The 17,536-nt window shown below is 40.2% G+C and overlaps 1 protein-coding gene across 1 annotated transcript in view; it reads right to left on the bottom strand.

Annotated features, from left to right (window-relative positions):
* Window positions 1–8,357: 8,357 nt before the first annotated feature.
* Window positions 8,358–17,536, bottom strand: part of LOC131686735 (neurotactin) — a 143,222-nt gene continuing 134,043 nt past the window's right edge. The window contains exon 5 of the mRNA XM_058970672.1: window positions 8,358–11,210. Coding sequence (XP_058826655.1) covers window positions 9,649–11,210 — 1,562 coding nt within the window. The 3' untranslated portion in view covers window positions 8,358–9,648. The remainder of the gene's footprint in view (window positions 11,211–17,536) is intronic.

Raw genomic sequence — 17,536 nt, 5'->3', positions numbered from 1 at the left:
CACCGGAAGATGGTAGGTGTCGATGCACTTATGCGTTCAGAAAAAAAGAGGAATGAGAGGAAATGATTCATGTGAACAAAATTGAAGGAGAAAAGACGTGTTTGCCATATTATTTGCAACTATATCAGGAGTCAGACACGTTCACGACAAGTGGTTTCTAGAATTTTATTCAAATATGAATGAGCCTAAATACAGTGCCATCTTCCGAGTAATTGCGGAATTATGAATAGCGGTTTAGCATGCGCTTTGTGAAGCCTTTCTTTTTCATTTTGATAATTTTTTTTAAATCGGCCTTTTTCATGAAAATTTGTCCTGTTTCCAGGCGGTAAACTGTTTCTGTCCGAATCACCATCAGCCGAATCACAAACCATAGGCTGATCGTTAGGTGAACCTCTACAAATAAAATGATTTTCTGCGAAACCAAAAAAAAAAAAATCGCTAGCTCCGTCATCCTTATTATCCTCCTTACTTCGTATTCCCAAAAATTAAAGCTTGGCTCTTCTTGTGAGTGCCAAATAGTTTAAGCTGGTGCACCAGGTATACCAGACCTTCAACGGAAACCTGAAATGTATTTGGAAATACGTCTTAAAAATTTAGCTTCAAGTCCATGGTTCTAAAAATTTTGTAATAAATTAAATCCCCTTGTGCGTAAAGAGTCAATCCAGTCCCGTGGTCGGTATTGTTCTTTGGTATCATCGTTTATGTACAGGTATTTCCACAACTTAATGTTTCGTCATATTATTCATAAATCGTTTTCTAAGGTGTATTAAATCTAACAAGGCCTAAGACTTAACACTAATAGCATAGACCATTTGAGCTTCTGTTGAGAGCAACACAAGACAATCGTTTGTCTCTTTGCCTTTGCGGAAGCCCAATTGTGTATTTGACAATAAGCCAATCGTTTCGACCCAATTGTCGAGGTGAAACAGAATAATTTTCTCGACCACCTTTAACATTGCGATTGGTCGATACGAGTTGTGGTCGGAGGCTGGTTTTCCTAGTTTTTGGATGACGATGATCTTCACTTGCCTCCGGTCATGAGGGACAATGTTACCCTCAAGAAAATTATTAAATAAACTCAACAAGCGTCCATTGGCAGATTCTTCAAAAAATTGAATTTGATTCTGTTTGGCCCTGGGGCTTTATTGTTACATGACAAGAGATCAAGTGAGAATTTCACCATCGAAAAAGATGTTTCGTTCGCGCTATCGTTCAGGGCCGGAATCCGGACAAACCTTCTTGGCGAAGTCGACACTCCAACGACTTGAATATTCCACGCTCTCGTTAGTATTGTTTTGGTTTCGTTTATGCCGGGCCGTGCCCCAAAGAGCGCCCTTCGATGTTTCTTTCGTTAGTCCGTCAATGAATTGGCGCCAGTAACTCCGTTTTATGGCTTTCATCAAACTCTTCATTTGCGTGTCCAGTGTCGCGCACTGTCGATAACTAGCTGGTAACACGTCATCTCGGAAGGTCTTATGCGCGGCGGCCTTCTCCGCGTACACGTCTGAGCACTCTTTGTCCCACCATGGGTTAGGAGACTGTCCGCGAGAGTTTGCGTCTGGTACGCTTTTGGTCTAAGATTGGATCGCGGTGTCGAGAATGAAGCCAGCCAGGAATTCGTATTCATCCTCCGAAGAAAGCTCTTGTGTAGACTCGATTTTGCCGGATATCGCGGATGCGTAGCTCTTCCAATCGATATTTCGTGTTAGGTAATATACGAGACATTGATTGTATTCTGTGGCCCTGAACCGTTAGCAATAGTAAATACGCTTGGCAGATGGTCGTTATCGTAGGGATCAGGGACTACCTTCGCGCATGCAATCTAACCGCAGCGATGTCGAGCAGAGGGACAAGTCCAAGGTGCTCGAATACGCTGAAGGGGCAGGAATCCGTATCATTTCACCCATGCTCAAAATGGTCATATAATGAAGTTGTCGTAGAGCTCGGGGAATGAGGTAGATCGATTATCGTCATGAAGGCAACCCCTTGCCGTATCGTGGGAGTTGAGTTCACCTAAAACTAGCCTCGGTGCGAAGAGGAGTTCCGCAATATGGCAAAGCCGTCGGTAGCCGACTGAAGGAGATGCAGGTGGAAGCAATGCAAAGCTCTTTGCCTTTAGTTCTAGTTTAACAAGCGACAACTTCAATGCCTGGTGTCGAGGAGAGGTCGATTTGATTGAAAGAATAGCATCTTTTTGATCCCCAAAAGTACTCCTCCGTAAGAGTCGTCTCGATCCAGGTGAATAAAATTATAATCGTTAGTGTTGAGGTGTATTTCTGGAGTTAGCCATGTTTCGCATAATGCAAGTTATTTATTGACATTTTTAAAGACTCGATTTTCGGGAAAATACCTCTGCAATTCCACTGTAGATCAGTAATTAAATCCGTGACCTCGTGCGATCAATTGGCCATCGAAGGATACAAGCTCTGAAAGGAGGGGCTATATTGCAGTGAACTGCATCAAGAGTGTTTTACTGGAGGGAGCAAGCTTATTTGAAGCTGTAAAAAAACGGTCCACAATGTCAGAGAAATTTATCAAGCTAACCCTGGTATCTTCCTCTGGCTGAGATATGGGAACACTTAGGGTTTTTGATGTCTCTTGAAGTGCTAGGAGCTCCTTTTCTGAGACCGGGAGCGACTTGCTGCGGTTTTGCACCAATAATTCCTCGAGTAGTTATTTTTGGGGGACCTTGAAGAGACAGCTTCTGACCTTTACAACGAAGCTTGGGAGAGAAAATGTTCCTACATTTTCTATTGCTTCTAGGCACAGCAGAAGGTGTTCGCTCCTGGGGTTCGTCACCGTCGCCTTCGTCAGTAGACCAGTTGGTATAGATGTTCGTAGAGGCTGGTGGCATAGCTATCTTTAGCATTTCTGCAAAAGATTGCTTAGAGCGTAGAGAACGCATAAGATTCTCTTCGCGCTGTTTGTACGCGGGATATGTCGGGAGATCATGTGGGTTTCCCCCACAGTTGAGACATTTTTCAATATCCCACAGGAATCATCCACATGATTCACACTGCATTTCCTACAAAGAACCTTATTGCAACAATGTGGGTCTGTGTGTCCCAGTTGTTAACAATTTGTGGTGAACATGTAGGCGAACCTTGTCAAAGAGGAGGTAGTTGGGTAGAACAAAAGCGGCGAAGGTCACCCGATATTTCTACTTGCAAATTATTATCAGGGGAAGTCATTTTTGCTGGGCAACAGGCCCGATGGTATTAGAAACAAGAATAGGAAATACAATTTGATAACGCTATTCAACTTGTGTATATACGGTATCCAGACAGCTTACCAGAAACGTACATTGCTGCTTCACTGCTCTACTGGCCGATTACGGTAAACGCCCCAAAACACAAAACAATACTGAAACCTCGACGAGGCGGAGAATGCGTAAGATAACCTTGACAGCAGATTAGCACTATTCTTTATCACGTTACATTGCACGGACTGGAAAGATCGACCTATTGGTCCGAGAGTCACTGAACGAATGCTCGCATTTGTTTTCGTGGTGATCTTCACAAACAGGAGCCTTGCGGGTGAACGAATCCTCGTTTTTCTGTCAATGTACCTCGGAAAATAATAATGGCAACGAACAAGTTTCCCGTGTTCTTTTTTTGCCCGGACCACATCCGAAACTTCGAGAATTTGATTGATAGACAGAAAAATGCTCTTTCGAGTTCAGGACGGACAAATCACTTTGCTCGATCTCGGCGTCACTTTCGGTAATGGATAAGATTTTTGTTTCCGATATCCGGGATCATTGGTGTCACGCAATGCTACTATTACAATATTTGCTGAACGCAAGTTCTACTTGCACGCCATTTTTTTTAAAACGCTTAAAAAATAAAAAATAAAAAAATAAAAATTACCGTAGATGAGAACATCTTTTTTTCTACTTCAAAATTAGATCAAATTTCTACTTCAAAATTAAATTAAATTGAATAAATGATTAAAAACGATTACATAATACTAAATGTTATACGTTAGCCTGAAACGCTAACGGCAATTGTACACTGGGGTACAAATGTTTCCCACGTCAACTTTGACTCCTGGTTCAACGAAGGCCAAAAGTAAACTGGCCTTACCACCTTTTGCTACTCTTACTTTGAACTCTAAATTGAATTATGTTTAGGGTCCTGTAGGTCGGTAAATGCCGAATTCGTTTTCACATGTCTCCAAAGATAGCGTGCGGTATATTTGTACCTCAGTGCAACGTTCTATGGCTAACGACTATATTCGGAAAAGGAGGACACGATTATTTATAACTCTTTAGTGCGTTACTAAAATTTGAATTGATAGTCGAAGTTTATATTAGTATGGTTTCATCAATATCCCAATGCCTCTCACAAATGAATCGGTAGCAGAGCAGTTTAGAGACGCACATTGTTTCATATTCCATGTGATTAGGACATTCGAAGAACAGCAGACAACCAAGCAAAATGATACTAGCGGCAGAAAACGCGGCGCAGCAAGACCAGGATCGCATTGGACGAATTCAAGCGTCGCTCAAACATTTACATGCACATTTCAGTTTTTCTTGAGCAAAACCAATTATATGTTTGAACAATCACGTATACAAAGTTTGGAAGGGACTGAACCGTAGCGACAAACAGAAAATGATGGCCAACAAATCTGTCCATGATAACCATATCGCGGCTGTGGTAAAATGATTCAGGTCTTCATCGCATTTGGCACCGTCAACTGACCATCTACAAAATCAAACCACTCCAAATTCTGCTTTTTAGGGCTTGCGAAGACCTGGCACTATTATGGGCGGATTTAGCATCTTCCACTGCTATTGAACCAAAAACCAAACCTTCAAACATTCCAAAACTTTACCCTATCGAGGAAATTTGAGCCGCCTTGAAACCAAACCTAAGTAAAATCCCAAAAGTGTTTGAAAATGATCTAGAACACCACAAAACTGCGAGCAAGAAGCGACTTTCTTTGTAATGTCACTAATTATACTTTAATATTAATCATCAGACCCAATGGTTGAATTGACGGCGCGACTGGTTGAGCGGTAAGCGTGTCTGCCACTCATGTCAGTTGGTCTGGGTTCAATCCCAGCCGATGTCGTTGAGATTTTTCTGAGGTGAAAAAATCTGTGGTCATGTCCTTCTTCGGAAGGAAGTAAAGCCGTTGGTCCCCGGTCCATAAGTTAATGGATCCATATTTAGTTCAGATAGTGAAGTCATCTCTCTGGCCGTCGGTCATGAAGAAGTAGAATCCAACTTCTATACTTACTAATAAATATCCTCCTCCCGTGATAGTTGTGGAGTGCGCAGTAGTATATACGGTCTCTAGCAAAAGCAAGTATCGGACTAACTTTCCTTCCCTTTCCTTCCGTGATCTACTTTCGGGCCTGGCCGGCGCCGGTATTGATCAATAAACGCTATAGGATTACCAGTAGTTGCACATTGAAAGATGTTTCGCTACTCCCAAGCAAAATTATCTACTGATTCTCTGTGCAACTTCAGCTAGTCCAGATCGATAACGGAGTGGCAGCCAGGGGTGGTCGCACAAGCTCAAGCTCGAGCTCAAGCTCCAGACCCTATGGTTGAATAATATTTCGATTGTTTTTGTATAGCTTTCAATAAATACGCTGAATCCCTCTGGATAAAGACCCGCCAACTCTATCTTATTCTTATTTTTTATCAGTATGTGTCATTCCAATCGAGCACGAGACCTGTCAAAAGGCCGCAATCCGAAGAAAATCGCTTCGAATCCTTCTGGAACGAGGGCATTGACAGGTCTTGTGCTCGATTGGAATGACACTGACAGATAAATGGTAAACAAACGATTGACGTGTCGAGTCTTTATCCAGAAGGATTCAGCGTCGTTAGCTTTCAAATGGTCGGTGTTAGGTCAGAACGGACTAAGTGACAGTGCATTGATTTCGAGAAAAACGCGTTTAAAGTTTGAATCGCAGCATCCTTTACATTATAATTGGAAAATATTTTTTGCCATAATTCTTGTTTATTATTTCGTATTTCAAATCCGGTAAAAGTGGAATGTAGATGAAGAAATTCTTTATACAGTGCTATCATTAACTCATTTTTTGATGTTTTGCGACTTAGTCCGGTCTGACTTAACACCGACCAAATGGTTTAAAAATCGCCTTGATGTCAATGGGAAAGGTACAGAAAATGTTACGGGCCTTTCGAAAAACCTATTGGTGTTGATGGAGAAACGCGAATAACTTATGTAATAAAATCCACCGCATTCTGTAAAAAATTTCATCAAAATGCGCGGAAATTTGCATTGTTAGATTAGCTGAAAATATGTAAGCAAAGCTACTTTCGAATTAGGTTTTTCAATAACCACGTATATAAAAGGGTAAAACTTTTACACGAAGCAATGGCAAAAAAAATATTAAAGAAAAACATTAAAATGCATATTTTAATATTTTTCTTTAATAAATACTTTAATGATATATAAAGAGGTTGGAAAAAAAAGAACTCATTTGACAAGTTCAAAATAAAAGGGGTGGTAAATCTGATCTAATGGTCACTAATCCGGATACCATACTTTGGTGTATTTGAGGGTTATTGAGACCATTTTATGTTTTTTTTTTTGGTGAAATCCAGCACGGACCATATTCATGGTCATTCTAGGGGCTGTATGTATGTTGTGATCATTTGTAGCTAGGGTTACCACTCCTCCGGGTTTGACCCGGAGACTCCGGTTTTCGGGAGCGATCTCCGGGCCTCCGGGTTTTACATCAATTTCTCCAGGTTTGGTGGGAAGAAGTATGCTTTCATTTTTTTTGGAATTAATTGATTCTTTTCAAAATATTTAAAAAGACTAAGTTAACTATTGCGGATTTCTTTCACAAAGAAATGAAAATGAAAAACGAATCAAATTTACTACAAATTAAGGAAAGTAATATTTCGCTATATGCTACATTTGACATATTGCGTCCCACTAAGGGCCAATTTCTTCACCCTCGCTTAGCGCCTAAGCCAGGTTTAAACGTACTGGTGAACCTGGTTTAAAAGTTAAGCAAGGGTGCAGAAATCGGCCCTAAGTCGATTAAAATGGTGTAAAAAAGTTATTTTGCTGTAATTTTTCCAAATCACTTCACTGTTAGTGGTGCTTATCACCAGCTGCACCAAGGTATGGCAGATTTGTTCTAATCCTACTGACTAGGTCAACATCAAACGAGTTCTTCCGGTGTTGTTGCTACTGCTGTAGCGACCCTTAACTGTTGGTTAGGGAGGTGAGTTTTGCCACTTTGTTGCGACCTCTGGTGATGAATAACCGACACCACATATCAGGGGCGGATCCAGATAAAAATTTCGGAGGGGGTCCGAAATTTCGCTTTTGAAATGTTCATTGTACAATAAGTAATATGTAATAAACTCATTTAATTTTTGGTGGTCTAATATTGTTTGGAATGATTTTGAGTTTAGAACGAACTAAAATAAAAATTATTTTAAAATTTCTCAACAAGTTAAAAAATTTCGGGTGGGGTCCGGACCCCCAGGACCCTCCCCCTGGGTCCGCCACTGCCACATAGTGCTTCCCATGTGATGCCGCAGCTCTGCCTCCTTTGCTCTCCTTTTCCTGTTAGCTGTGGAGGAGAGCAATGCTCGTTCGATTTACCCTTCACAGCGAGAGTAGCTGGTACTTTTGTATTCTTGGCACTAAGTCGGGGAAGTGAAATACTGGTACCGATAAAACCGTTTTCAAACGTGAAAAATTTACAGCTTTACTTTAACGTAGTAATAAAAAGCTATTAAAGTGCTCTAAAATGTCGAGCACTCAAAATCTACCACTCCCCCCCCCAGATCGGTGAAAATCTCCGGGTCAAAGCCTCTCCATAGATGACAACCCTATTTGTTCCACATTGACGGCCCTGCTCGGGATTTATGTATTTTTTATATCGCGTCTTTACTAATATATGTGAAGTACATATGTTCACAAGATAAGGGACCATTCATGAATTACGTAACGCCCAAAATTGACTCCTCCCTCTCCCCATGTAACAAACTGTCGCAAATTTCTCTATTCACCTCCCTTTTTGGTCATTAACCCTTAAAGGCGCAACCATTTTTTTTCAAATTTTCTGAAAATTATCTCACACCTTTAATACGTTACTATGATCATTTTGAGATGGTTTTCGCAATGTTGTTTTAAAGCAACATTGCGCATTTAAGGGTTAAAAAAATGTTACGTAACGATCTAGCTTACTCCCCCTCTCCCATATGTCACAACATGTCACAATTTGTCGTGCCCCCACCGCACCCTAAACGCGTTACGTAATTTATGAATGGTGCCTAAGATGTTGGTTATACAAAACTGATAAAATCAAATTAAAGAGTTCGGTTTTCGGATAGTAATGACAACACGGATTTCTACAATCCAAAAAAGACGAATGTATATTTCTAGCATTTTCTTTATGACCTCTTTACACATTGCGTTTGAGTTACTACATAATTAATGCGAATTTGATGTCTATGCATGAGATATTCTCCATCGCTTGCTGGAGAATATGTGCTATCTTACTGCAAGAATAATCCTGGATATTTTATTGAGCTGAGTATTTTTACAAAATGATAAAGCGACTATTTCTCTGAATATGCTTTGTCGTGAATGTTTTACTGAGGGGATATCGTTATCCTAAACAAAGTTCAGCTGAACTTTGAATTAAAGTTCGTTTTCGTCTTGAAGGTTGGATGTCTTTAAATAAGTATTCTTATTATTTGTGTAAAACTTATTCTCTTTGTGATGAATCTTTCAGAACTCGCACTCATTTTAAAACTATTGGCTTACTGGATCTACTAATCAGGAGGGACAAATTAAAGTTGCCTTACTTAAAAGATCACTAAATTGTCATGGAACTAAAAAAAGCAAAAATAGTACATAATAATTACATATTACATATAGGTATAAATTACAACAATATGTATTACACACTAGTTTTCTTAGTATAGTGTGTCGTTTTCATTCATTCAGTTGATCGAAAGTTAATTTTTCAGTTTTTTACCCTTTCTCACAAGAAAGCCCCGAAGCCTCGCTCAGGGTTATGCAAAGCTGCGCCTATCCTCATATTTTTGCTATAAATTAATGAGATTTGTATAATATATTACGATTTGCATACGTTTGTTAATGTTTATTTTCAATATTTCGAAGCTATAACTTTTTACAGCCTTTTCTTTAGCATTTATTGTGTTTTAATTTTGGGGACTAACTATCGTTAAAACAGGTGTGAATAAATCATAATTTTGGCCGAGTATGCCGAACTATTTTGCCTCTATTGAACGAATTATGACCATGGTCAAGCCGTTTCAAAATGCTTTAAAAATTCCCTAGAATCGATGAAGAATGAAATCTACGCGATATATTTGGTCAAAACTATTTGGAAATGAACTGTCAAGATGATTTTTTTAATTAATACTGCAAAAAGGGGGAAGGAGTATTTCGCCATTAAAAATGGGCGACTGTAAAAACTGCTCGTATCAAAAAGCTACCATTGGTATAGGAAGCAGAAAAAACGGTCCACTTTTTGGCCTGAGCTATGGTTTGCGTACAATTATTGGCTCGATTGTGTTTCCAAAAGAGAGCTACATTAAATAACTGGTTCTGTTCTAACTTGTGTTTGCTTAGCGTCTACATAGAACAACACTTTCCTATCTTTACATTTTAATCTAACCGCGCGTACCGTGGCACGACATCGTTCTTGATCCAGAATTCGCAATTAGTGGTGTTGTAGGTGGGCAGAGCATCTTGGCCAATGTCGAGCAATTTCCGTCGCAGCTCTGACTTGATTTCGCCATGCGAGACGTAGTGATAGAACAGTTGCTGTATAGCCGACATGTATCGTCTTTGCTCGGGAGATTTCGGTTCGTAGCGACCCAGGATGGCCTGAATGTCCGAGTCAACATCGGCAATGTTTAATTCGCCTCCGGTCTGCGTCACGACGTAGAACTGTGAGGTAAGAAGTTTCTGGGCAATTGTCAACAGTGGGCACACTGTTCGAATGTCGGAGATCATTGACACCAATCCCTTGTAGGTGGCGTTGTATCGCTTGAGGGCTTCCTCCGTGAGACCAAGCTTGCCAATCATGCTCTCGTTGATGTGTTTGATAACCAGCTCCGGAGTCCACTCGGTGTACTTGAGACGTAGTTTATCCGAATGACTTTCGTGGGCCGTTGAACCGATTACGTATTTGAGGTTTCCAGTTTCCGAGCTCCAAACATCGGCCGGGTGCTGTTGAAGAATCCGTCCATCGAGCGTGAGCCATTCATGAGTGGCGGTTGTGTTTTCATCGATCGATGGAAGGTCAGGGAATATTCTTCTCCAGGTATCGGGAACCGCATCCAAAACGTCTTCGTCCTCTTTTTCCCGTAGACATTTGGCATCTGAGCACTTGATGCGGCCAAGGTATGCTGCATTAGCTTTCTCTGAATCAGATAGAGGGTTGCCAGGGAAGATAGCCGCTGCGGACGAGATCCATGATCGAGCGAACAGCTTAGTGGTCTTGTTGGACGAGGCTAGAGCTGCAACGATTGATCCACCTGCGCGGTGTCCGAACAGAGTTACCGATTTTGGATCACCACCGAAATGGGCAATGTTCAACTGAATCCACTTGAGAGCGGCAATGATATCCGATAGGCCGTAGTTTCCTGAGGTAGGGGGATGAGCGGACTTGGTCAGTTGTTCAAGTGCTAGGAATCCAAAAACGTTCAGTCGGAAATTCGGACGCACGAATATAACATCACGTGCACGGGCGAAACGAGTCGAGGGTCGCAGTTTACCGGGTGACTCTCCGGTGAAGGATTCGGCACCGATTAGAACAACCACCGGGAGCGGGTTATCGTAGCGTACATGTGGTGTGATCACGTCCAGAGTCAAACAGTCCTCGGCACCGTCAACTTTTCCATCGGCGTAGAACTGCCAGCACACGGGGGTCGCGTTGTGAGCCTTCAGCGTTTCATTCCAGCAGTAGTTGATGTTTTCGATCGGTTGCGCAGCCTTCCAACGAAGAGGTCCAACCGGTGGGACGGCGTATGGTATACCGCGGAATGCAAAAGCTCCATCCTCCAAAATACCTTCCACTTTGCCACAGGAGGTAACCGTCTCGATGTACTTTCCATCACGAACCGGAGCCGTGATCGGTTCGCTCTTGCCGATAAAGGTGAATGCGATGATCAGGGCGAGTAGCAGCAGGAATACGAAGATTCCGGTGATTATGGCAATGTCGTCTGGAAAAGAAAGAGGGATATGTGAGTTGAAGGGTTTCTAGCTAATGTAAGCCTCTATAGAACTACTTTTGTAAATTTGGCTGCATAGTCTGTCGAAAGAAGCAGAGGGCGAATATACAACAAAGGAATGGGGTCATAAGGCCATGTGTTGTTTTGGTCTCTCTTTGTGTTTGTGATGGTAACTGTCGCGGCTTATGTCTATCTGGTTGGCTGTTGTTCAATAGGAGGTTGATAACAGTCTATCATCTATTTCCATATAAACTAGCCTAGAAGCCGTGTGGCATCCGGCGGGTTAAAGTATCTAAGCTAAGAATCGATCCACTGGGTTCCTCGTGCTCTCATGTCGTAAGAGGAGACTGAAAACAAAAGACCCTAGGTGTTGCTCGATGCCAAAGAGTGAATGGCAGACGAGACTAAAATATGCTAGTCTCAAACGGAGTGTCATCTATCTATATTCAAAAGCTCTATGTTAAAAGCTACTTAATTCCATCTTCGTACCTTTCAATAGGGATGGAATGAAAAGCCTACGAGAAATGCTTCGTGTATGTGTTCTACGGAAATATGCTATTGACGCTGGTCGGTCGACTTCACAACTCGCGATATTTATGTTGTCGTTGTCACAGTCAATATGACTATTGATAACATAGAAAGAAATTACGTAGTTTGCTCGGCCTAATGGGCAGGGATGAAAATGCTTGTCACGTAATTTGTAACAGTCCAGATATCCATTTAAGAAGTACAAATATTCATCTACTCAATGCAAGAAATCGTCCAACACTTGCACGATCTGGCAGGGCAGATGTGTTAGATGTAACTCCCTGCTCTGACGGTTGACGCATGAGTTGGCATACTAGCTCGTACCGAATGAACTAGAAACGTCGTCTGATCATATATCGTCATTAATCGTAATCCCAAATTTACAAACTGAGTTTGGCGGCTATGTTTCATGGATATTTTCCGCTTGGATAAGGTCGAGGATGAAATCAACTTTCTCATAGTAGCAGAACACCACGAGGCTTCAAAAAGTTTTGTCGAAAAGCTTCGAAGAGCTTACAAAAATTGTTGGAAAAGCCTATGCACAAATATCTCTTAACGAGGTTAGTATATTAAATAAGTTACATACAAAATCAACACTCGTGTCGGTTCAATTAGAACTGGTAAATACTCGTCTGAGAAAGATGAAGTAATGAAGTACTTTTTGACACACACTTTTCATCATGCATGAAGTCATCACCAACGACTGCCTGTGAGTTCTTTTCAGGTAGTTCTGATTCTTCGTATAAGTTTCAGTTCTACTTCAAGGAGTACTGTAAGCACATTTTCAAAAAAGTTCTAATTTGTTGTCTTGCAACAGGATATAATCCATTAGCGTTCATTATCAAAGGTGACCACTTCACCTAGGAGGAGGCAAAGTGCTTTAGACCGATCAATCTTTTCTTCTTCCTTCTCAAAACAGTGGAATATTGAATCGACCACTATGATCGGGATGCCTTTTTATTCTGGTGATGGTGTATCGTGTATATCACGAACTGGATACAGACAATGCTTAGCAACCGACACCTATGCTCATCGTTAGGACAAGTAGAGATTAGGAAGCCGAGTGTTTGAGGATGACTTCAAGGTGGTGTGCTGCCACCACTTTTATGAAACCGATGGATTGATGAGGAGACGTACTATATTTGGGTTACCGACATATGGTTTCTCCGATAATTATCGTATAATGATCAGCGGTATTTGCATTAACACCCCTTTTGATTTGATGCATGTATTGTGTGTTGCGACAAATTCTGGATAAATTGCGGGAATGCAACTTGCAAACTCACCATCTGTTTGTGGATTTTAGATGGATTAAAGCAGGGCGACGCACTCGCTAATCTATCGTTTGACAGAGCGCTCGATACGGTGCGATACTAAGATCTCATGGGCAAAGAAATGGAACCATCATCATGAGATCTCACAGGCTTCTTGGTTTCGCGGACTACCTTTGACATCATTGGCGTTGATCACAGAGCAGTGGAAGAGGCATTTTTACAATTTAAAAGGGTTTCTGCGAGAATCGAACTGATTGAAGACTTTAACAAGACAAAGTACACGATAGCTGGTAGAGAACGAGCCAGTCCGAACGGAGTTGGTTCCGAGATGGAAATCGATGGCATAAGGCATAAGGTTGTCGACGAATTCATATATCTTGGAACACTGGTAACATATGATAAGGATGTTACCCGTAAGAAAAAAGCGTGTTGCTGCTGCGAATAAGACTTTCTATGATTTTCGTAGTTAGCTAAAGTCCCGTAGCCTATAGACGCGCATAAAACTTGCTCTATACAAATTGCTGATACTCCCTATTATTCTGTACGGCCATGTATGTGCGTTGAAAGAAGCAGACTGTTGAATGCTCGGTGTGTTTGGGAGAAGAATTCTGCGTTCAATAGACGACGGCACAGTAGAAAATGAAGAATTGCACAGACGCATGAAACACGAACTGTACCAAGCATTCAAACATGCTGACAAAACACGGCAGACAACAGTGGACTGATCCTGCAGTGCGAATGCCAGCTAAAGTTATGCTCAGTAGAGAACCTGGAAGAGGTGGGGACAGACACGCACTCGCTGGCTGTTTGCAATTGAGGAAGATGCGTGCGTGGTGTGCATTCATGGAGACTGGAGACTGGCGGCTCAGGATCGGGTAACCTGGAAACCTAAAATGCATTCGGTATGATTCGTAATACCCGGCCACTATGATGATGATAATGGGCGTTATCTCAAGGATAACGGAAACATTGCCTTCATTCTTGATGTCATTAGTTTCGCCGAAAATGGAGCTTCGGTTTACGGAAGTTATCTTCGGCCTATTATATCGCTTACGTCATTTAGAATTGATATCATTCAACACGTTCACCCAAGAGTTCCGTTTTGCGGAACTACCTGAAAAACTTTACTGAGAAAGACAGCGATGGAATAAAGATCTGATACCGCATATTTACCCTTAGTTCATTAAAAGATTACATGTCGCAATACGGGTCAGTCGAATCTTTTGCACCAGATACTTGCGGAAACTTCTTTTCAGGTATTGCTTACGGCATATGCGTGGCGAGGAAAAAAATCCAATCCCTTTCTACCTAACTCTATAATACGTAATACATAGAACTGAAATTACACAAACAACGCTATGCACTTATAAAGGGCAGATTCGTACGTGCCAGTACTGTAATCATATGGTATACCATGACAATATTGTGCGTAAAATGCTGAGGTCAATGCCTCTCAATCGATTGCGCACATAGCTAAGACAGAACACAATCCTCAATACACCAATTCTTTTGTTGCACGGGGAATACGCCCCGTGTTATTTTGAAAAAATCCGTTATTTTGAGAAACCGTATAAAAAAATCCTTCTACTTCAAAAAACCGTGCGAACAAAATCCAAAAAAGGCTCTTTTTTGTTAGCACACATTTGATTATGGCATTTTATAATAAATAAACTTGGAAATTTTTAATGTACAAGGGTCAATGTGTCAAAATAGATTTTTTTTTAATTTCACGAGAAGAAGTTTTTCATAAATATACAAGATCTTTTGTATTCAGTTCATTGAAAATACAAGTTATTGTCAGTTGAAAATCAATAGTAAAAATGGTAAAATGTGTCACCTATCCAGAGTTTAACTTTTTGTAAATTACACGGTGTTACAGTGATTTTGAACTTTTAAAAGGAACTAATATAGCAAATGCAAGACAAAATAATGTTTGGAAAATGTTGTATACACTTGAAATCTTGAGTTATTGCTAAAAATAATTTTCTAGTATATTTCTAGTCTATATTGTCATTTTTTGCGATTTTTTGAAGCAAAATATGCAAATGGTTATCTTTTCATTAAAAGGACTGTCCTGAAAAGTAAAAAAAAAATCATTTTGGTGCAGATTTTTTTGCACATTTGTCAAAAATTGTGCATATCAAAAGTTTTCAACTGCCTATTGATTGCGTTTACTCAATTAAAATTTCTTTTCTGGAAAGTTGGAGCAATAATTATTTGGAAATATTGACAGATCCCTTATTTGCATTTAAAATTTCCAAAACTGTATTTTAATTAAAAGGTCTTTCCTGAACATTTGCTATTTTGACACTTTGGCGAATTCAATTAGTTAAGGAATTTGCGCTTCAGCTCATCAAAATCCGCCACTAGTTTAGTCACCGGACTAAACTAGTGTCGGAGTGATGTTAGCTCCAAAAACGAAAACAGTATTTGTGTTTCTGAGCAAACCCCTAGTCCCGCGTGATGTCCCGCAAAAAAAGGAGTCTGACTAAGCCGATGCCAGTTGATCAAGTAGAAACTTGGTTTGTCTTAGTAAGCCAATGCGCTATACAATACTTAATTTTTCTTTTGTTCAGAAAAATTTAGGTACAAACAATTTTTCTCCACTTAAGAGAAAATTCTTTTAAACCATTTGCGCGTTTAGGGCAGAAAAAAGAAAGTAGTTACGGAATTTGCACATATTTCATTGGCTTGCTAAGCCTCACCAATATTCAACTTAATTAATTCTTGTCGGCTTAATCAGAAGTCTTTCCGGCGCTAGCTTGGTCCTGTTACTAAGTTAGTGTCGGATTCTGATGATACGAAGTCGAAACGAAATTTCCATAACTAATGTAGTTATAGGTTTTGGGACCTTAACGCGCAAATGTGGTTTAAAACAATTTTCTCCATTGTGGAAAAATAGTTTTTACCTAAAGTTTTCTCCTAAGTCATCTAAGGAGAAATATAGCAAAGGGCAACAATTATTGATTTACAACTGCATATATCTTGAGTAAAGACAAAAGACATTTAAGCTAGTACAACATTTATTGAAAAACCTTTGTATTTTATTCACTCCACCGGCATTGCTTCGATCACTGCGTCAGCAAACGCATTTTAGCCGTCCGCATTTTTCGAAATTTCAGTTACGGATATTTAAACACATTTCAAGTCGAGCTAAAACATCTATTATCTGGCGAAAAAGAAAGAAGTCCAAAGTCCAAAGAAGTTCAAATGCCACGGATTTGTGCACCGTTTTTATGGGATAGTCTTATCATTAAACCGATATATCGAAATAGGTATTTTATACATAAAAATCGTGTTACTTTGCAAAACCTTACACGATGTAAATAGTTAGAACAAAATCCACAGTGAATATTTTTGTGACCTGTGTGTGCCCTGTTAAATTGAAAGTTGAGTTCAATCCAAACCCAAATCAACCTTAGTATGAACATCATAAATCAACATGTGTACATCCTATTCAACAAGCACCACTCGAATCGAATCCATCCAATTTGCACACACTCGTTCGTGTGTGCAAAGTTCAACCTCTCCCACAGGAGAGCGAAGAGCGCCTGAAAAACTTTTTCCACAGCTAAGAAATAGGTGCATGTGGTACTGGCAGTTGTCATCCGAAAAATGAATGTGTACAGGCTTATACTAACACTATCGAAATTATTTTTATTTACCATCCGAATGCTTTAGTCCATGTGTTGCTCGTTCAATACCCAAGCAACGAATGATAGAAAACGTTATGTCAATAACCTTCCGAAACAACCCCACACGTTCGTGTATTTAATTTCGCACAACAAAGTGAAGAATGCCCGATATACTTTGCAAACAGCTATGAACCGGGTTCATGTGGCGCTGGCATGGCGTACGAAAAATATAAATTCTCTTGCTGTTGCTTGTTCAAAAGCTAAGCAAGGAATGATAGAAAACGAACACGCGGGACTTATATATATCGCGCTAAATCGTATTCAGAGTTGGCAGCACCCTCTCAGATTTTGATAAAACTTTGTGTACATGAAAACTTTGTCACAAAAAGCTACTTTGCGTACTTTGTTTTTCCAAAAATGATCTATACTGTCTTTTGAAAAGCGTCAAACTTTCTACCATTTTTTTTTTCAAATAGATATAGTCTAAAAATGACAAATTCTACAAAAAAAATGTGATTTTCACAAAATTAGTCAAATTTTTGAATAAAAATATTGAAAAAATTCTTCATCGAATCCTACACTGAAAAAAATCAATTTTAAACGTTTAAAGTCGATTAACAAAAAAACATCTTTGATTTGGATGAAATTTTGTTTCATGATAGGTAATTATGTTCCAAACCTAGCGTCAAAAATTCAAGTTGGGCACTTTCAAGGAAAAAAGTTACTTGAAAAAAAATTCCTTTCCAAACTGATTTTTTTCAGTGTTTTTTTGTTCAGGGTCCATAGCCTAGAAACCAGAGCCCAGAATCCCGAGGAGAGAACCCAGACTCGCGATTCCATAGCCAAGAGTCCAGTGTCCCGAGGGGAGAGACCAGAGTCC

This window comes from Topomyia yanbarensis, chromosome 3 (assembly GCF_030247195.1).
Source record: "Topomyia yanbarensis strain Yona2022 chromosome 3, ASM3024719v1, whole genome shotgun sequence".
Taxonomy (NCBI): domain Eukaryota; kingdom Metazoa; phylum Arthropoda; class Insecta; order Diptera; family Culicidae; genus Topomyia; species Topomyia yanbarensis.
The sequence above is the reverse complement of the archived record's forward strand: the minus strand, read 5'-3'. Positions and strand labels throughout refer to the sequence as shown.